General features: G+C 39.8%; 3 protein-coding genes across 3 annotated transcripts; 1 reads left to right on the top strand and 2 right to left on the bottom strand.

Annotated features, from left to right (window-relative positions):
* The first annotated feature begins 4615 nt into the window (after positions 1 to 4615).
* LOC115742685 (remorin-like) lies at positions 4616 to 6334 on the top strand. The gene is made up of 5 exons (XM_030677123.2): positions 4616 to 4796; positions 5153 to 5203; positions 5322 to 5409; positions 5546 to 5627; positions 5891 to 6334. The coding sequence occupies exons 1-5, from the start codon at positions 4622 to 4624 to the stop codon at positions 6083 to 6085; spliced, it is 591 nt and encodes a 196-aa protein (XP_030532983.1). The 5' UTR covers positions 4616 to 4621; the 3' UTR covers positions 6086 to 6334.
* A 1440-nt stretch (positions 6335 to 7774) lies between these two features.
* LOC115742684 (transcription factor LAF1-like) lies at positions 7775 to 9888 on the bottom strand. The gene is made up of 3 exons (XM_030677121.1): positions 9639 to 9888; positions 8743 to 8872; positions 7775 to 8640 (listed from the first exon to the last, which is right to left on the bottom strand). Exons 1-3 carry the CDS (start codon positions 9772 to 9774, stop codon positions 8010 to 8012), a joined length of 897 nt encoding a protein of 298 aa, XP_030532981.1. The 5' UTR covers positions 9775 to 9888; the 3' UTR covers positions 7775 to 8009.
* A 7221-nt stretch (positions 9889 to 17109) lies between these two features.
* Positions 17110 to 21557, bottom strand: LOC115742738 (pre-mRNA cleavage factor Im 25 kDa subunit 2). Its single transcript, XM_030677199.2, has 7 exons — positions 21323 to 21557; positions 20679 to 20724; positions 19405 to 19498; positions 19218 to 19291; positions 18185 to 18271; positions 17972 to 18082; positions 17110 to 17586 (listed from the first exon to the last, which is right to left on the bottom strand). The coding sequence occupies exons 1-7, from the start codon at positions 21445 to 21447 to the stop codon at positions 17515 to 17517; spliced, it is 609 nt and encodes a 202-aa protein (XP_030533059.1). The 5' UTR covers positions 21448 to 21557; the 3' UTR covers positions 17110 to 17514.
* Positions 21558 to 21658: the final 101 nt, after the last annotated feature.

Here is a 21658-nt window from a genome sequence, read left to right as displayed (position 1 = left end):
CTAGTAAAGCAGGGACGGGTAGTTCATATAAGTGTAAGAAAAACCTCATTCTTTGAACTGGTTTTAAGGTAAGAGGTTCAACACCATCTAACAATGATATCATAACTCAACTTATCAATAAGTTTAGACCTAATCTTAAAGAAGGTTGTTGCTGCTCCGATGTAAGACTGACATGTGAGGGAGAGATTTTAAGTGTGAAGAAAAATGACATTTTTTGAGTTAATTTTTAGATTAAAAGAGGTTCAAGACCGTTCGACTAGTGATTGGCCAGAGATTTGCATGACGCGGCAAGAGCACGAGGGAGATAGGGTCGGGGACAAATCCGTCTTAATGCTATAGACTATACTGGAGAGAAGTGCCCTTAAGGATTTTAATTTTTTTTTAAAAAACGAGCCTCGACGAGGAGAAAGACCCAACAAAAAATTCATTGTGGGGTTGCCAGTTGGTCATTTCGTTGTCCATTTCTCCATTGAGGACGTCACGAAAGACAAAGCCCCCAGTTTACTACGGGCGATCCCTCGCCGTCCTGTCGGCCTGGCAATGGCATCAGAACGTGCAACTTTTAACCCATTCCCCCCTTCCCCACATGATCTAGGAATGTGTAATCTCATCGGATTTACACGAAAAATAGATTCGATAGTCAGTTTCTGTTCAAGTCGGTGCGGAAACAGGTTCTAACTACTCCAGTTCCTGAGTTCAAGTAAAGACTCACCTGAAAATCGGACCGATTTTGGAATTCGTTTTTAGCTACCATTAAAAAAAAAAAAAACTCTAGTCTCATTCGCCTCATCTTGTCTGTTTTTTGTGGGTTGTACTTTCTATTGCTCATATTAGAGATTGTTGCTTTTAGCGAATAGTGAATTTTATTATTCATTTTTTACTTTGAATCGTTTTATTACTATTCATATTATCTTGTTGCAGAAAAAGAAACAAAAGAAAAACAGAGTCTCGGATAGACCACGGAACTGGACCAAAAAAAAAAGATAGGTTCCAAAATAAGTTCCATGGCAAAAAGAGTAGGTTTAGGTTCCAAAAATTAGGAACCGGTTATAACAGGATAGGTTTCAGATTTTAGATTTGTAATCTATCCATTCGGTCCATGTTCACCCCTAATACGAACCCCAAGACGGAGTTGATTGAAAGAGCAAACGTTAGTCACGTCCCCAACATTTAGGGAATAAATACTAAGAAAATTTTAAACCCATTATATTGGTACCGATTAAAAAATGATGAATCTTTCAATTGGACAAACTTAATTTTAAGCATTTTTACATGGGTATCAATTCAATTCACCCGATCAATTTTGATCCAAAAACGCTAACATGGACATTGGTCGTCCTACACGGCCGACGATGACGTGAATTTTTTTTTAAAAAAAATTTCAGAAAGTTTTTTTTTTTTTAAATTGATTTCTTTATCCTGAGAGCCAGTTCAATGGGGGCTTGTTGCCGGAGATGGGGAACGGTGATTGAGAGGCAAATGTTGCCCAAGGTGGAGGGGCATCTGACAGGTCCACCGCACCATTAAAAACCAGAAATCATTTTGCAGGGGCAACGTGGTTCGACAGTTCGTCGGCCCATGAATACACGCTGGATCCCTGCTTAACAAAATCACGATTACCTTTTAGATGGACAGAGATTTATGGGTTTTTATTCTTCTTCTTTCTTTTTTTCTGGTAAGGAAAGAAAATAAACTTTAGGGAAAATTTTAAATAAAAGCTTGAAATGCTCTGATTTTCTCGAATAAGGATCCGAAGTGAACCTTATTTCAAAAAACAGCCTGACCGAATGACATTTTCATCTTTTGTCATTTTAATTATTTTCCTTTTTCCCTTTTTTCTTTTTCTATTTTCTCTTTTACTTTTTCTTTCCCCTGCCCCTCGGGCGAGGGCTACCCATGCCGCCGTCGAGAGGGGGTCGCCCTTGCTTGGGCTAGCGTCTAGTGAGGGCTTTCCTCGTCAAATGTGGCAAGGCAACCTTGCGGGTGAGGGCTTTCCCAAATCCGGTAAGGCAATCCTCACCTGATGTCGGCCTTGCCGCCCCGGGCGAGGGTTGCCTCGCCCAACGGCATAGGCGTGACGAAATATGTGGACCGTGGAATCATCGTCCATCTTTAAGCCAGTGAAGCTTAACCTCTCTCTCTCTCTCTGCCCAAGCAATAACTTCACTTCTCGCTTCCATTTCCTACACTCGCCACTCACCCCGTGAAATTTTTCGTTTTTGTTCACAACCCATGACTCACAATCAACGCCACCACCAGCGCACGAAACCTTGGAGAGAACAACTTTTCTAGAGGGAAAATGAATTCTGAGTCGAGGGTTGCCTTGCTTGGGCCGGCAAGGCCGGCATCCGTTGAGGGTGACCCCCGCTTGACGGCGGACTAGGCGGCCCTCGCCCGAGGCGAGCATTGGCTGGGGAAGGGAAAAGAAAAAGGAAAAAGAAAACAAAAAGGGAAAGAAATGAAATCAAAAAAAGAAGAAAAGGAAAAAAAATTTAAAATGGTGAAATATGAAAATACCTTTCGTCCCGGCCTTTATTTGAAACAAAGAGAGGACTTTAGGTCATTCTTTGAAACAAGATCCACTTCACACCTTTTTTGAAATTTTCTATAAAGTGTATTATCGCTTGGAGCGGGTCACGCTGTGTGTCTCTCTACCTCAACGATTCGCTCTACCTGACCCGCATAGCTTGTTTGAAGGAGCTTTTTGTACCCGGAGATGTCTTGCTCAAGTCGATCATTAGCTCCAAACTTTTTCTAATTTACTAAGCCACCCATAAGTATAAAAGATACACACATTTGCAAAAAGGGTTTTATTAGCATAAGAGTTTTTAGGCGGTCATGAGAGTTAAAAGTATGTTGTGGGCCACAAATTATTGAAAGAGCGAACTTCATTATAATTTTCTAATTAATTATTTGCATCTTCTTCTTCTTCTTTTACATCTAAAACAGCATGTTAATCTCACAGCGAGTGAATTAAGTAAAGTAATAATCATTCCGTTCCACAGATCTTCCCTCAAATACCTACTAGAGAAGCTCCTGTTTTGGGATTGAAATTAAGATAAGTAGGAAGAATGAAGGAAGAACCAGCCCCTTTAGTCGATGGATTTGCATTGATATGCGCCCGCCGTCTCCATCCAAAAAGGGATTGATCCAGAAAGGATTTGAAATGAGCCGCTCTCCCCACCCCACCAAAATACGAAAAACAAAAGAAGATTCCCATTTTCGCCAAGAAGAACCAACCAACCAACCCACCATATAAAGATTCATCATCGTCTTTCCTTTTTTCAAATTGCGCGACATATATAAAAATCCGCCATAGATTCTAAGAGATCCTCAGGCCCATCGACGCTAATAGACCATCTAGACCTCGGACACCACAGGACAACCTCTGTTAATGCTAAAATAATTGCGACCAACCAAGCTGCTCATTGAAGAATCCGAACGTGGTAGAAGTTTGTCGTTAGGAATTTTAAGACACGTAGTTTTGATGTCATTAATTCAACTGCAGCTCTTCTCAGCCTAATTTCCATTTTTGTGGAAAGTGGTCCTTAAAATTGGTTTGACTTGCTGCCAAATTTGGTAACCTCACGCAAAAGATTTCATGCTATGGTTCAAGAAAAGGCTTGCCAATCCTGAAATTGCATGTGGGTCCACCATTCTTAGCCAAATTTTCTTAAGAAATATTATATGGAAACGAGATTGATTCTTAGCACATTGATTGTATAAAGTCCTATAAAACGGCCCACGAAAGAGTTTGCACAAAACAATCCAAACTTATGTTGGCCAAAGCATGTGTGAGACAGTGAGAGATCAGGAGGAGTTACAGAACATCATCAATTGCATTTTCAATTAATCAAGCACCGCTTTCTAAAAAATTATGTTTGCGGTGTAACAGCAACTTTCTCCGATTGAAATAAGTAAGGGTTGATACCACGAAAAACTTCAAACTGGTTTACTTATAATAAATTTACCTTAAAATAATTTTTTGACCACAAAAAACCCACAACATGTACACACGTTACAAATTTACCATTCGTTAGTTTTCGTTACAATGACGGGTGTACTTTTACCTTCCGTTTGTTACGGATGTACAGTTTTGAAATTTCTTATGGTATCAACTCAATTTAACGGAAATTTACGAGGGACATATTATTAATTTTGAATTTTTTTGGCAATCAAAAAATTAGTTCGATATAAATGTGTTATAAGTCTACCAAGTTTTTTGCGATAAAAAGTATCAATTTGGAGATTTTCGTAATATTAACTCATATTGTCTTTGTTAGTGGCAATAATTTATGTGAGAACACAGCAAAATAAGATTTTCCTTCGGGGGGGCATTGAGGTAAAAACCATTTGCTCATTTGCTTACAATATGAGAAAACCAAAGACTTTAAGCTCTATCCATCCCCACCCCGGACACTGTGCCAACTCACAGAAGCTCACCATTACCTACCATCCAGCTCAGCTTTCCCTACTCTCTCTCTCTCTCTCTCTCCCTCTCCTGCTGTAATATCTCAACCCGCACCCTCTCCTCGCTTTCTGTTCGTTTCTTCCGTCACCTTCGCTCCCGAGCTCTTACTGGTGATCGCTCTCTTTCGCTCCTCCTCTTGATAATTCAGCCATGGCCGAAGAAGAACCCAAGACGGTGGAGTCCGATACCCCGTCGGAGCCTCCACCGGCTCCGGCTCCCGAGCCGGCGGAGGAGACTCCGAAGGACGTCGCGGAGGAGAAACCCGTGATTCCGCCGCTTCCGGAGGAGAAGCCCGACGAATCCAAAGCCCTCGCCATCGTCCAAAGTAAACGGAATTTTAAAGTTTCTCCGTTTCCTCTTGCTTTTCGGCTCTCGCTTTAAAGTTTGGGGTACCGTTTTCTACGGGTGACGGAAAGTTGGTTGCTTTCCGATCTTTTATGTGCTGTAGAATTAATAAAGAAGGAAGAAAATTATTGTCAGATTCAGGTGCTATCATCAGATACGATATGATTATGGAAGGCCTCTGTTGTTCTAATTTCAATCTGGTTTGAGTTTCAGTCGATTGCTTAGTTTGAACGAGAATTTTGTTAAGCTTCGTTATTAGTTCCTACATATATGAAAAGTCAAGTGGGTTTGCAATTTCTTGGTGTGATTTAATATTGGTCCTTGTGTCCATGGCAGAGCCTGCTGAGACTGCTGAAGAGAAAGGCTCCGAAGGTTCTGCTCACCGAGGTGAATTGCAGAAGAAATTTTAGAAATTTCATGATTTTATTTTGTGTTTTTTTCTCGCTTGAAGGTGTTTATGAGCGTTTAATATCACGTCGGAATGATGTCTTCATGAACTCTTCAGATAGGGAGCTGGCTAGAGTCGAAACAGAGAAGAGGATGTCTCTCATCAGAGCGTGGGAAGAAAGTGAAAAGTGCAAAGCAGAGAACAAGTAAGATCAAGTCACCGTCTGATGGGGGTTTTAGAGAAATCCAGTTTCTTTACTGATCCGAGCTTTGCCTGTTTAATTTTCAATTGAAGTTTTGGCACACAGAACAAATAGATTAACAAGAACACTGTTTGGGCAGGGCTCACAAGAAATTATCCGCGATTGGGTCATGGGAGAACAGCAAAAAAGCATCTGTGGAAGCTGAGCTGAAGAAAATTGAGGTACCACGCTATAAATTTGGCAATGTTATAACTTACTTCTGAATCTGTTCTGTCTGTATATCATCCAGTTCATTTGTTTCGGTTAGGATTCACTTGCCCAATTATCTTTTCTTCAACATCAGTCGTGGATTGAAGATGTGATATATTGTCTTAGACACACAATATAAGTTATCCAGAATGCTTCCCTTGATTTGGCTCTGCATTGGATAAGAAAAAGCCCTTTTCCACCTTGACTGACTTTGCCCTGTTTCTTTGCCAATTAGGAAAAGTTGGAGAAGCAGAAGGCAGAATATGTGGAGAAAATGAGGAACAAAATTGCTTTCCTCCACAAGTCCGCAGAGGAAAAGAGGGCGATTATAGAAGCCAAGCGAGGGGAAGATATTCTCAAGGCAGAGGAATTAGCCGCTAAGTACCGTGCAAAAGGGACCACTCCCAAGAAGCTCCTCAGTATTTTTTGAGGCTGAGGATTGTTTTGGCCTTGTTGTGTAATCATCAATACATACTGTAAATGTTATTGTTTGGGTTTCATTTGTTAGGCTATTACATATCCCGAGTGCTTCATGGTTTCAACATTTGCTGCTGATTTGCCGTTAGTCGTTGTGTTCGTAGCTGATTTTTCTTTGGGTGTACACGACAGTTCTGTCAAAACATGTGAGAAACGTTGTATAAGTACAGTTTCTGAACTTTGTGTGAACAATGGTTTGCTTAAGACGGTTTTCACGCTTTCTGTGCTGCTTTTTCTACTAATGTTAGTAACTTATCAGTGATGGTACAAAGAAGGGAGACTGGAATCTAAATAATGCAACAGATTAGAAGAAATGAGTTACGAGTATGAGTAGAATGAGATGCTAATTTTGCAGGCGGGAGAATCTCTCAAGACATGCTAGCAAAGAAGACACTAAAACGGTCGGCGTTAGATTATGTTGTGACCCCGAGTCACATGAAAAGGGCCGTGCGAGGGCAGCCACCTCTGCTGTTTCTAAGGCATGGAGAAATTTGTGTTCCGGCGAGCATGAAGTTGCATGTGTCCTCGCCACTGGTTGATATGACAACTAATGGGGAATTTAGGGGCGTCGCCTTTCATCAGTTCAGAGAGTTCACAAAGCTCTCAACCCTCCTGCATATCTCACAAATGAAGTCCGGATGGGTCGACAGTGATATAAGTTACAATTTATTTGCCTGCCAGTCTCCCAGTTCACCAGTCTACCAGTTCGAACTCCCAACTCAGGGAATGACATTAGAACCAGAACTTTCCAGGCGCCCCTTCCCGAAGGCAACGTACTTTTCATGCTTGAATTTTTCAGTTGGATGCTTAAAGCATGCCAGAGCTGCTTCCCAATGTGTTTCTACCAGAATAACTTGTGCGCTTTGCGTACTGATCATTTTCTCGGACCTGTGCTAAGCGAATCAGAACTGTACAACCTCACAATTAACAGGCAAACTGAGTTCAACAAATAAGAACCCCTGGAATCCAATTGATACGGCTGTGTCAATCTTCGAGGATCGATTAGCTGCATACACATACATGCTATTTTCCTCATATAGTTACCTTTGATTGGTTGTATACACGTTCGTCTCATCAGTAAGAAAATCTCCCTCACTTATCGGAAAAAGAGAGGATTGATTAGCTTCATAGTCAGTTAAGCCAAAGCACAGGAATTAATCTGCAAACTGCTATTCAATGATCTTGGGATAAGGAGTTATGTCATAGTTGAATGGATCTCATACCTTTACTTTGTTCTGATAAAGTTGAGGCTCTTGCCGAGATGCCTCGGAGACAGCTTCTAGTTCAAGCTTTTCGATCATATGCTCCATATGCCAATAGGCAACAAATGATAGGGTACATTAATGGCACAATCCTCCTTTTAGGCCCATTAGTGAACGGGCTTGTTAAAGTGAAACTCTTCACGCCTGCAATTGATGTTATGTTCATGTTATGGACAAGAAGATGAAACTGAACACTCTGGAGGCCACCATTTTCATTTTTCCCCCTGTTCTTGGGATTTCTGAGACCCCAACTAAACCATTCTTGGGCCTAGGAAAAGCGTCTGTACTAGAGCTGTGTGAAATCAGGCATAACAACTACAGAGGATTAGAAGTGTCAACAAGATTTTCTGGGACGACGATTTGTCAAAAAACTGCAGAAGTTAATCACATCAAACTTGAAGACACATCAGTTGTTTTTTATCCAAAAGTGAATGCGACACGAGAAACAGGATCTCTCTGGGAGCCAACATCATAAGGGAAGAATAACAACTAATTATAGTAGTTCATTTTTTCCCAGCTGATCACTTCTTCCAGTCAACAGCCTGACTTGGAAAGGGCTTTGCGTGTTTCCCAAATCCCACTTTTTTATTTAGGAAGTATAATCAGATGTTATTCTCACTCGTAGTTGCGCCCCTGGTAATTAAACAAATATTCATTGTACAACATATCATTGTCAATGCTGACGGCGCAACAAAGATCATGCCTAGAAAGACACTGCACGAGCTCGTTTCCCGAGATTTGATCCTTGAAATCGAACTGTGAGCTATATATCTCGCTGGTTGAAAATTCACTTCGATCATTCTGATATTGATGGCCGCCACCAAAAGTTCCCTCATTTGGCAGTGAAGAAGCTAAAGAATCCTGAGAGCTTGAAGGGTAATAACGATCATCTCTTGGAACTTGTGATTCAGCATGGTTTGTGACACTTTCTCCAGGAGAATTATCCAGAGCAAGCCACTCTGCAAAAATAAGCCTTGGCAATGAGCCTTGACCCTCTTCTGCAGGGTTGGAAACTTTTGGAATTTGAGAAGCCGGGCATTTTGTAAGTTCTGTTGTATCATAACTTTGGGTTTGATGAGTTGGAAAGTCTGTAGAGTTCAGAGATCGCACGCAGTCTGGATTACTCGGCATTTGAAGGTGAGATTCATCAGCTTTGATGTTAGTCTTCTTCTTAAGATAAGAATGCCAATGATTCTTTATCTCGTTATCGGTCCTTCCAGGGAGATGCTGTGCTATTTGAGACCACCTAATCAGATGAGAAAATTAGATCAGTGCCTTTGAAAACATATAAGAAACTCTCTAGCATAAACTAGCATAGCAAAAGAAACAGTTTTTAACCCTCGCTTACTTGTTGCCTAACAAGTGGTGGAGGTTCAAAATTGTCTCTTCCTCCTGTGCTGTGATCATGCCTCTCTTTAATCCTGGCCTCAGATAATTGATCCACCTTAATCTGCAGCTCTTACCATTCCTTTGCAGACCTGCACAGAAGTAATGTATAATCATCAAAAGTCAACTTGGTGAAGTTTTCTCTCATGTTGTCATAGAGTTGAACAATGAAAATAGATGGCGAATGCAACTATCTATTCACCAGCAATCTCTTTCACGTGAATGGATGGGATTCGCACTCCAAAGTCTTTTGTAATGCATTAGTCTTAACTTCAATGTAAATAACTTAAAGGCGCAAATGTCTTATCGCAACTAACTTGCCATCAAACCGAGCACTCTTCGTCTTTCCTGGCTGTTTCTGACCTTATCATTTTCTTACTATTGCAGAGTGACTTTGCCGTTACCAAAAAGTCTGCAATCATGAAATTTTGTATGACTAGGTGGAATTTATCTGCCCTTAGTCCCTATGTACAAAACCAAGGAAATACCGCTTGCACCTTGGGAACTCGTGTAGTCGTGTTTGTCCGGGTTTATTGAAGGAAACAGTAATATGAACAGAATGATGGCTTAACTATGTCCCCATTGAATCAACCTATTCCAGTTCAGAAGATATCAAATCTTGGCTTTATCTGTATGTTCCAAGCCAGACTGCAATTGCTTGTACTGGAAGTTGTCGGCCCAATAATTTGTTTCCTTAATGTCTTATGCATGCATCGATCTCGAGTAATGCTATCGCTGTGATCCAAGGGTCTGAGAACTGAGATCATGACTTAAAAACAATGGCACATTGAATGTACCAAGTATATTTCTTTTACTATCATACTATGGAACATCTGTGCATATGGCTAAAGATCGCACCTGCATTGACGGGAACCGAGCTCCAGCAACCATAGCCATGTTTCAGGATGTAATTTCTGAGCCTCTGGTCTTCATCTGGTGACCACAACCCCTTCCTGTGCTTTGCCTTTGGTTTTGCCACTGACTGGCATCCCATAATGCCAAATGTAACTGTAAAACAGATGGAATGATGAGGTCAAAATCAAAACCTCAGTAATGTCAAAGAGCTAAGAGCAAAAAGAGGAGAGAAGAGGAGAGGTTGAGGACAAGAGGGCAGTGCAAAGGCTCTGGTATTTAAAAGACATGGTTTTCTTCTCTCCTCCCCTTTGTTTAAAAATGAAAACAAAGTACAAGCTTGTCTTTATTTGGGGGGGATTGAAAAGGTAGGTATAACTGAAACATATTCAAGTTAAAGAGCCAAAAGAAAAATGTGCCTTTATTAAATAAAAACTCCAAATTCATTCGTAGAAGTCTTCTTCTCATGTTCTGCCTTCATCACTTACCACCAGTGATCAATTCCCATTTGATTTTTAACTGAACTCAGCTACTTCTCTAACTCTATGTGGTAAAAATTCAAGTAAAAACCATGGCTTCTCCTGAGGAAATTTGGGAGCAGAGGATGAATGCTACAGCTCATGCAATCTCGGCTAAAAAATCAGCGAACCGGCATGTCCTCTCAATAGTGCAGCGATGCAAACTCGTTCTTCTTTTGTGTCGGCGGTGGCGGTCTTTTACACGACATAAACATGGTGTACATCAATGTTGGAGTCAAAATGAACTGCCTGCCTCTGAGAGTTGCTGCCATTTATTCTAAAATAAATTACAACCATGCTGTCCATCTCCGATCGCCGCACCCGCCAATGGTACTGAAGCTTCTGGTTCTAAGACATTAAAATTACAGAAGAAATGCTCCATAGGACAGCGAAGAAGCTGCAGAGACTTTTAAAGTTGAAGGGCATGGGCACACTGTCCCTTACGAAACTTCAGGTGGCGTGGTTTCCTCGGATTCCATCGAAACTGAAGTTGTCAGGTGTTCATTGTCCATTGGCTATCTCACTGATGTTGCAACAACCCTTGCCGACAAGCCAATATGACTTTTGTTCGCTGAGAATTATTCTTTCGCCCCTGTTTCTTGTGTGTGTTTTTCTTGGCCAAGGGGGAAAAATTGGTTGCATCGTCAGCTTTCAAGAAGGCCTGACTAAGAGAGAGTTCCTCCAATGGTCAGGAACTGACTTTTCCATCAGGATCGTCCAATCAAATTCTGATGGAATTCCCAAAAATTAAAGCAACGAGGGAATTAAACGTGCCCCGTGAATTGACTTAAAAAAAAAATTCAGAAGATTCTCTTTTTATTCAATGGGGTGCTGGGAATTCTGGCCTGGGGATCTCATCCAATCATTCCTCAATCATACTTAAGTGCACGCTAACCTCAAAAATTGATTTGATGTTGAGAAAATTGGAGTTAGAATGGCTGGTTATCAAAGTGTGGACTTCAATCCCCTTTAAGCATATTAGTTATAATTTATAAAACTGATGCAGTTCAATATTGAGGTATGTTCACTATAAGTCCTAAAATGTATTACGAAAGTGCAATTGGATTCTAAAACCTACAGAAAGTGCAATCGAATTCTAAAACTTATCAAATTAGTGCAATCGAGTACTTCCGTTAAGCCCGTCCAATTTGGTTAATGAAAAATGCTGAAGTAGCTTTTTTTTTAAAATATTTTTTCTCTCCTAGGTGGCGATGAAAAGCTAAAAAAAAGGTCTTTTTGGTCCGCATATGATTTTCAATTTAATTTAATTTAATTTAATTTAAAAAAAATAAACTAAAAAAAAAGAACAAAAGAGAACAAGCAGAGAGGGCTTTGCAACACTTGCCGTTGCCGCCGCCCCACCACCGCTAGGAAGGGCTAGTGATGGTGGGGAAGTGGTCGGCAAGGGTCGTTGGGCCTCATCTAGATCGAGCAAGGGTCGTCGACTATCGCCGGGGCCTAGTGACTCCCGCCAACCACTTCCCCACTATAGTGAACCCTTCTTGGCGATGGTGGGGCAACGGGGACGAGGGCCGCACGCCCTCGCTGTTGGTTCTCTATTTTTTATTTATAATTTTACTTTATTTTTAAAAATTAATTTAAATAAACATAAAATTAAAAATCAAGTTTGGATCAAAACGACGTCGTTTTAGTCATTTCATCATCACATAAGATAGAGAAAATATTAAAAAAATTCCTGTCAGCATTTTTGGTTAATCAAATTGGACGGAAGTAATGAAATGACTCAATTGCATCAATTTAACAAATTTTAGCATTCGATTACACTTTTTGCAAGTTGTGAGACTCAATTACACTTTCGAGATAAGTTTTAGGACTTGTAATGAAGATATCCTTTGAATATTTGAAAAGTGATGGTTGATGACTTGATGGATGGGTGTAGTGTAGATTTATTAGTGAAAATGTTCGAATATCCTTGGCTATAATTGTAATAAAAACTAATCAGGCAAGCTGGTAAAGGTATCCTAAGTCAACTATGCTACACATGCCGTTGCCCAAAAAGTTGAGGCGAATCACTGATTTGGCCGCAACATGATAAAAATACCCATCTCGTGCTTTATTTGAATACCCAATATATGCTATTAAATCTGAACTGTATGTATGTATGTATGTATGTATGTACGTACGTACGCAACACATATTTGCTTAAGAAGGGGTTGATGTCATGATCGATTATGTTGAGCGGTTTTCTTATTCGGCATACACCTCATGGAATATCTCTTTTCCCTCATAAAATATGTATATTGCCAAAACCTGTGTCTAAAGTCATATAAAATTTAAAATCTTGAATCCCATCATGATACGTAGTTTAAAGACCTCTGCCTAGGAAGCTTGAACACAAAAATCATCAAATTTTCAGCCTGACATTTTCTGATGCGCTCGAATTGGTATAAAGAGAAGTGTGCACATCAATCAAAGGAGTGACATGATAAGAATGGAAATGAATTTTAGATATCGTATTGTTTTTATGTCAAATAATTTGTTAATGAATGTAAGTTGACTCGACAACATGGGCAATTTTGAAACTAAGGATATCTTTTGTGTGTTGTTGGTAGGTCACAACATCAAACAATGATGAGCAAGTTTGAGGCTAATGACGTCTCTTCTTTTGTGTTTTGGGTAGGTTACAATATCCAGAAAATGACTTTGCAAAAATCTTGGTGGTAGGACATTTCTTTCAAAGAACATATATATTCTCAACTAGTGAAAATCCAAACTACAATTTATATGTCATAGAAATTAAAATCAAACTACCCTTGTAGCAATTGAAGGTGTTGAAATAATTAATTCTAGGGTTGACTTTTTACTTTTGTTGGGGAATGATTTTCTCTTAATCCATCACGGTAGAAATTACTAAAAAAGTCATAAATCTATTATAATTATGCTAATTCAGTGTTTTTTTTTTTTTTTGCCAATTGAGTCTTAAAATTTTACAATTGTGAAAATTCAGTCCATTTGGCCAACCAACACCGATGTGATAATTTTTCAATAATATTTTGATAGCTTTTGAATTTTTGAATTATTTTTTAATAACGTTTTTCAGCCTTTTTTTTAGGGTTTGGACGGATAGTCCTGCCACCCACCGGCCGAGGTCGGCGAGAGTGGGGAGCCCTCACCTAGCTGCGAGCCCTCACCATGGCCGGGCAAGGGTCGGGAGCCCTTGCCTACCCTCGGCCGGTGGCCGACAGGGTTGCCAAAGCAAAGCCTAAAAATAAAAATAAAAAAGTTTAAAAAATATAGAAAAAATTTATTAAAAAATAAAAAATTATTACAAAAAATTACCATGTCGGGGTTGGCGGGGCCAAGTCACTGCCGGCTAGCTAAATGAATTGAATTGACACAATTGCAAAAGGTTTAGATCTCAATTGAAAAAAAAAAGTTTAGAATTGAATTGGTACAATTGCAATAATAGGCTTATGACTTTTTTTGGTAATTTTCCCCATCATAGGTTTGGACTGAATCTAACAAGAAAACATTGGTAAACTCAATGCGTTTTTTTTCACGAAATATGTGTCATTTAAGGATAAGATATTGCCTGGAATTACTTCATATGATATAACTTTTGCATTGCGCATACATCTTCTTCTCGACAATATTACAAAGTGATGCAAGATGTAAATGAATGTTGTAGTGCCGAAATAAAATTTGTTCATGATTTAATGCTTCAGCAGATTTTCTTCAGCCCGACTTAAATAAAGATGTATGTAGTTTAAGTGGTGATTAATATATTTACATTTACAAAGAAAAAAATATCATGTCAAGAGGTCATCTTTTACGGTTTCATATCAGAAACCACTTGTGGCAAAGAGAAAATAAGAAACGATTATTCACAAGTTGAAGAAAACAAGAAAAAAAAATAGAGCTGAGACATTTTCAAGAAAATTGCCTAAAAAGTCCTCAACCTATTGCAATTACGTCGATTTAGTCCTAAACTTTTTTTTTCCGATTCAATCCTAAATTTTTTACAATTATGCCAATTTTTTCCATCCAGCTAATTTTGGTCGGTTGGCGCTGATGCGGACGCCACTCGGCGTTATAATATTTTTATCTTTTTTTTTTTCGTTTTTTTGGGCTTGGCCTAAGGAGGAAGAAGAAGAGGGAAGAAAAATAGTTAAAAAATGTAAAAAAGTTATTAAAATATTATGTCTCCGGATGATCGATGCCAGCCAGCGTCCATGTTAGTGCCGGCCGGCCAAAATTGATCGGATGGACTGAATCGACATACTTGCAAAATGTTTAGAATTGAATTGGCACAATTACAAAAAGTTTAGAGCTGAATTGACATAATTGCAATAAATTTATAACTTTTTTGGTAATTTTCTTTCTCTAGCCCAACATGGTCGGTTGAGCCTTCAACCAATTACTTCAAATACTTTCTTTTTTTTTGGTCTAGTACTTCAAATACTTAAACGGCTAGAGAATAATGTAATCTATATCTGCTTATAATTTAACATGGATATACTATATAGTTAATGCAATAAGCAAAAAAAAAGAACAAAAAAATCAAACTACGGTCATGGAAATAATGGAATATGAAACGGTTGCCCGGAAAACAAAATGTCGGACCTTGCATCCTATTCTCGTACCAAAGTTTGAATGCGCAAATAAATATTAGAATGTGGCAACTTAGGTTTGCAAATTAACCAAAACCTGTACTTGTATATTGGCCTTGATAAGGACCAAAATTATTTTACGCCTCCCACGCGTTTGACTCAAATACAATAGAATTTTGGAAGCCACGAGATTGAAAAGAGAGAGGAAAATCAAATTATCAAACATGATAAACTTCACCCTCCTCAAGATCTGGTACGTTGGCTGATGCTGAGAGTAGTTAAACACTTGCTAATCTTCGGGCTTCACCCCCTTCACTAGTTGCCCGTCTTTAATACTTAACTAATAGTTGTACTCACCAACCAAAGATGATGGTCCGTCCTTAATCCGGTAGAGAACAACAAAGTAATCGACTTTTCAAGTCGTTATGCATCAGCTGGCACGTATAAACAAATCCGGCGTGCTCCCTCTCGGGTGCACATTGTATGCGTCAAGCGATGCTGACTCCAGCAAGCGTGAACCCATTAGGGTTTCGACTTCATGATCAGCCGTTTAAATTTCACTAAACAAGAACAGACATTAATGCTGACAAGGGCTGTTCTCCATAGTTTGTGTACTTGCCACGCCGCCTGCTCCGTTGGGGCGGTTCTTGTTGTTCGGAGACCATTTGATGCCGTTTCGCTTGCCACTTTGTATATTGATTTTTTCAGCAGAAGTCAATGACTGGGGCAACTGTCCCTCAACATTACACATCGGAACAAAACAAAACTGGAGTCACCAAATACGACATGGCGTTCGAGTCATCACCAGAATCCACTGTCATCAATCCAGAAGCGCTTTGGTCACCCGATATGGTCGGGAGTTATGTGGCAATTTCATGCCTTCTGTATTGAATGAATGATGCAATGAATGAGTACGCTTGGCCATTGATTCTACTTTCGCGCTACGACACGAGTTTTTATTAACTAAAAACAGGTGAGATGATGACTCTTAGCTCCTACAGCTGTCGCCAATATTGATGCGATAGTATAAATTTTCTGCTCAATGGTGACTAAACGGACAATTGAGAAAAGACTATTAAAGAGGAACAATCTAGTCAATGAGGTGGTAATAAGACTAGGAGGCAATTGCGTAACCAAGCGACGCTGGAGGAGTGAGGAACCTTTGATTGGTCCAAAAGGGACAGCGGAAGCTTCGCTGGTCAATTAGGTTGAACTTAAATCCAGAATCGTTATCATACTCTTGCCAAAAAAAGACAGTCCCGTTCTTAGCTCTGATTCTGTGGTGGGCTACGAATTAGAACATTGGTATCATGTGCCAAAAACGGGTTTAGTACATCCACCGTTGCCATAATGTTTTCGATTCTCGTTCGCTTTCGTGAAGAACACCAAATGAGCGCCATGCTCCCAGCGAATCTACCAAAGTGTAATCATCAAGTAGAAGATCGTGTACAAGCAAGAATTTCACTTGTAGAAGGTCAAACACATCAACAGTTTAAGTCTTCTTTATCAAACTGTATAAATCTCATTTTTGGAATATCATCTCGTAACTAGTTTGGAATAGCGACATTCAATAGAACTTCGAGTCTATGGACTAGTTATCTTCTCTCTACGTTTTTTTGGCCACTATAGCCATCAGCCCCGAGATGAGATTCGACCCGGCCTCGTGCATCTGGAATGCCACAGGCATGTGCAGCGCGATTTTCAGCACGCCCATGGGCAGCTTTGACTGTCCTGCTATAACCGTGGTAAATGATCATAGAGATCAAGGCAACATATGGTAACACCTTTTCACAAATGTTCTGATTCAAGCAATTCATTTAACCTCAAACGAGGTTTCACATAAAACTGACCAGGCAAAACCTTAACAAACACAAAATTCACCGCTTTGCTTCAGCCGAGTGATTTTCAATCTCCTAGCCCTGCATAGTGTCGTGCACCAGGACATGCCAAACCAGAATCACTATCATGCTAAAGATACCATCCTCATCCTGACCTCGATGACATTGGAGAACCAAAACATAGATAGTTGACAAGACAACAACATACTGAGTTACCAGGAGATCTCATTTCAAATCCCATCCGGTAGAATACACTACTTATCCTATGCTTGTTGCTTTAAAAGGGCAAGGCAGAAGGCAGTCAAAGATATACCCTCAAAAGGGAAAAAGCCTAAATCCCAAAAATTTTCCTAAATCCTGTCCCGCATGGCCAAAGCACCTAAACCTCAGTCCATGTGATTGTTCAAAAGCCAGTCAAACAAATAACTCTAGGAGGATTGGATGTTTGAGCGAGACATCCTGTTCACAAGAAAAATAATTTTCTGAAGAAAATAAAAGACAGAATTAAGAGAAGCTATGAAATGCTGCCCAACTAGCATACGAAACACCATTAAGTCGTCAAAAGATCATTGTGCTGAAGTTATCGTACTTGTTAAATCAGCATAATGCGTCTGTAAAATTTAGCAAGAACGACACAATTATATCCTAGACATTCTATGGCAACATCCAAAAAGTCTTGATAGCTCAGCATAAGAGTGAAATGGACACCGTTTAGATTATGCCCCAAGAAACATCAAGCAAAATGGAAGATTAAAATTGGACAACAGTTCAACACCTACAGGAAGTTTAGGAATGAGTTCCAACATACAACCTATGATGGCATTAGGTCGCCTTGCAGTTACCGGCATAAATAGAGCATCCCATACTTTTTCTCTGATAAGTCAGTGCTGTCTGAATGAGCTAAAAATGACTGATACGTCGACTCCTACAAGCGAAATGCCGCTGATTGCACAAATCACTGAGTTATCATCTTGAAGTGAAATCTAGAAAGCTGCTGCGGGATGGTTGATATGACGGGCCCATATCTCTGCAACCAAAACGTAGGGAAGGGTAGATGGAGTTAGGATCAGATGAAAAGAGGACGACATAGGTTTGAGCACACAACATAAACAGAGAGAGAACAGTCAATCCAGCTAGACTGGACATAAGATGGTGCATGCATCTGAGAGAGGGATTTAAATGCCAGTATCTGAAAGAACTGTGGAACAGCAGCTGTTGACGAACTTAGTTATTTAAGAAGTTTATTATTAGGCTACTAGTTAAGGCAGGCATGAGGACTTAAAGGAAACGGAGTGTAATCACAATGAAGCCATAAACCCAAGCCGCATTCTAGTGGCCCGTAAATCTCAAAAAAGCAAACCAACCCCAATCATGCTACACAAAAGGAACCTCGCAATTCTCGTAAGTCATACCTGGACATTGTCGTAGAGTTCAAACAATGGAACTGCAAGAAGTTTCAAGTTTTTGGGCACAGCAAAGTATTCCCTTTCAGACAAATGAACCAGGAAAAGCTTTTTACATTCCTGTAGCAACAGAGAAGAGAAACAGAAAAAGAACCAATGAGGTAAGTACAACACAAGAGACTAAGCAACAATGAAAGATTTGCCACAACAAAGCGATTCCACCTTTGGTTTTGTTATGTGCGGCGGGCAATACGGGTACATAATGGTTTCAAAGTTTGGTCTCCACCAGATAGCTACACACTCTCCTATCTGGGCAACAAAAAGAAAGAAAGCAAAATGGCATCAAAAAATGATTCTACGTCGACGAAAACCAGATAGCCCCCGAACATCACATTTTTTAAAATATAGTTGAAAGCAGAGTTTCCTTATCTGGAGGGACAATTTAGCAATATCCAACTCTATCCGAGAGACATGAGAAAGTGAATCGAAGATTCACTGTAGATACAGTAGATGGACTAAAAGCCTAAAGAAAATTAGAGAAATCTGACAGATTTCCGTTAATCTTTTTCATCCAATAGGTTGTAGATCCTGTGAGTCCAAATCAACATGCTTTAATAAGAAGTATTTTAATATCAAATCTCATTGATATCATCTGGTTAACGAAATTTTCAAAAAAAGGAAGAGATCTCAAAGATCTCGTCCCTAAAGTACTTGCTTGCCCAAAAGCCTCGTTATTCCATGATAGAGGTGTAAATCCAAATGTTAAGAGGAAAATTTGATGCATGCACTCCCACTCCGTTAAAAAGGTGGAGGCACAAGACAGCTTTATACATAACCCTGCATGGGCTTAGAGAGGTTTTTTATGTCTTGAAATTGATATGCAATCAACCTCTGGAGAAGGTGATCAGGTCTGTGATTTACAAAATTTTCAGTCACCTTTGAGAAATGTTGAGAAATAGCATAGCTGTGGGCCAGTGCGCATACGGTTGTCATGAAAGACCAAAGGCATGCATGCATAGCCTATCACATATATGCGCATTAGTGAACCAAAATACATAAACAAAGCCTTCCAAAGGCCTCCCAAGGCCTCGTATTTCTGGTGAAGACATTCCAACACCAACATATTAAGCAACAATGATCTCACTCCTCCCTCCTCCTTCTCTCATGACAGTCGTTGAACTAACACCCAATTCGTGATTCACATGAAGTTGACAAAGATTTTCCTCGTTATCTAACATACAACACAAGGTGGTACCTGCCAGTCTGGCACAAGAGCTGGAGAATTAGCACCAAGCTTGCTCGTTAACTTCCTTTTCAGTCCCTCAATTTCTGTCAAATAACAGTGTAAAAGATATTGCCCCATTGAGGATAGATATAATGTCAATATACAAAACAACATTCAAGCTTAGCTTAAAAAAAAATAAGGACATGCATGGTTATACCATTCTCCCCCGGTTTCAGACGCCCTCCAGGAAGTTTACAGAATGTATTCCCAATTTGGAGCAGAAGAATGTGCGGGTGATTATGCTCCTGTACCTGCAAGGTCAAACTTGTCTTGATACACAAGAAGAAAGAGGAAAAGGACAAGTTCATTGTCCAAGCATGTGAGTTAAAGAATAAACATCAGCTAGAAGACAAGTAAAAAGCATTATGACAAAGTTGGAAAGCTTAATATCAACACTTCAATCACTAAATAGGATGTGACAAACCAAAGCATCACAACTGAATTCTCGAGTAGGCATACAAGGCCAAACAGATGATAGAGTAGGCATAAGAAAATGCATATTTCAGAACATATAATATAAGAAACAATCAGCTTGTTGCAGGTGGGATCCTGAAGACTAATTTATGATGAATATGGCACTATTTGCAGTGAGAAATGCCACAACTTTTTTTTTTTTTTGTGGGGGAGAGAGAGAGCAATAAGATATTTAGAGGCTACTTCTTTTGGCTCTGGAATATCAATCACATTACTTTATCCAACAAAATATTCTCACCAATTACAACATCAGCAGATGCTTTTATTCAAACCAATTTATTATCGACTAAACAAGAGATTCCAGCTCACTAGTCACCCATCATTGCTATTCAATAGATAGTAACAGAACTCAAATCCTTGTACATATTATTCATGCCCATCTAACAAAACCTAAATTCTAAGACCTGTCAAATACACGACAGAAACATTCGTTTATACTGCATACCCACAAGACAAAATGGATAGGAGACAAAGGGAAACTCAATTTGACAATACTTAAGAGGTTCTGTACAAGTGACACAAGAATCTCACATTCACCCTATAAACAAGATACAGTTTCTAAACCACGTGTGCAATGTCAGCATTGAAATGAATCTAGACTATTTGGCTAGATCTTAGTGCTCTCAGACTGTAGAATGACCGCATTTGCACATAGAAGGGAAATTGGCAGGAAAAGAAAACACGATATTCTCCAATCAGCCAAAAATTGCAAGAGTCTTTCTCAGCAGATAGCGTCAACAACATAAAGTAAAACACTAAACACAGGGCAGTACTAAGTAAACATTGTGAAAAATCACATATTGAATAGCATCTTCAGCTAGTGTGACTGACGTAGAATGGAACACAGCCTCACGAAAGGAGGTAAACAAGAAACAATTGAGGAACAATTGTTCATTCACGACTTGAAGTATTCTAGTCCCAAAAAATATGCAGAAGTAGGAAGTAAAGCTCACATACCAGCAAAATTGCTTCTACGCTCGTTCTCATTCCCTCCTTCATATAACTGCGATTCATATTCAGGCAATGGTCCAATCATTGTGATTCTCAAGGGAACTCAATTGTAAGCATACAACGATGACACCCAATCAGCTCTAACCACAAATTATCCCCGTATCTAACTCGAAAGCTCAGAATTGATAAGAGAATTCAGCCGAACAAATCACAATATATTGCATGCACTTACTCTTTCGTGCTTGGTTAAGCTCCTCAACAAAACCACGTTAAGCTCAACAAAACCTCGTTAACCAAATTGAAAAAAGGTATAAAAGAACTGGTAGACGCAAAGTGAAAAAATGAAGCAAATGAAGCCTCGCACCACGGGTAGGCTCAAAAAACACAGAAAGGAAAAAACTTTAGGGTTTACAATGCTCAGTCATCACTGAAAACGGCGAATTCAACGGAACCGGATCTTTGATCGCACTCAATTATTACCACCCACACCAAGCAGAGCAGGCCGAAAGGAAGAATAAGCGCACAAGCAAACTCAATTACCTTCATTTTCATTCGTCCACTCAACGGAAAAGCTACCGGAGGGTTTATCTAGGGTTTTGAAAAGTGTCGAGGAGTCACAAAAATTAATAGGAGAACAGAAAGGTACACACTTGACTTTCATGCGAGCGAGGCGATCGGCGACAGAGGTGTCTTTCTCCATCTTGGGCTCTTTGGTCCCGAATGTGTAACTCGACAACGGGTAGATGTTCGCCGCCGCGGCCGATGACGCCACCATTTCCGATCTCTTTCTGACTCAGGCTGCTCCGTCTTTCGGCTGTGAGAGAGAGAGAGAGAGAGAGTTCCGATTCCGGTTCGAGCAAAAGCGAAAAACAGAGAATCTGAGAGTGAGAAATTAAAGCCGGTCGGGAGTCATGAACCGGATTCTCCCTTCCAATCCGAAGCAAGACACCGCACGTGTAACAGAACTCCCTCTTACAAACCTAAAA

Source organism: Rhodamnia argentea, chromosome 10 (assembly GCF_020921035.1).
Source record: "Rhodamnia argentea isolate NSW1041297 chromosome 10, ASM2092103v1, whole genome shotgun sequence".
NCBI classification, from domain to species: Eukaryota; Viridiplantae; Streptophyta; class Magnoliopsida; order Myrtales; family Myrtaceae; genus Rhodamnia; species Rhodamnia argentea.
The sequence above is the reverse complement of the archived record's forward strand: the minus strand, read 5'-3'. Positions and strand labels throughout refer to the sequence as shown.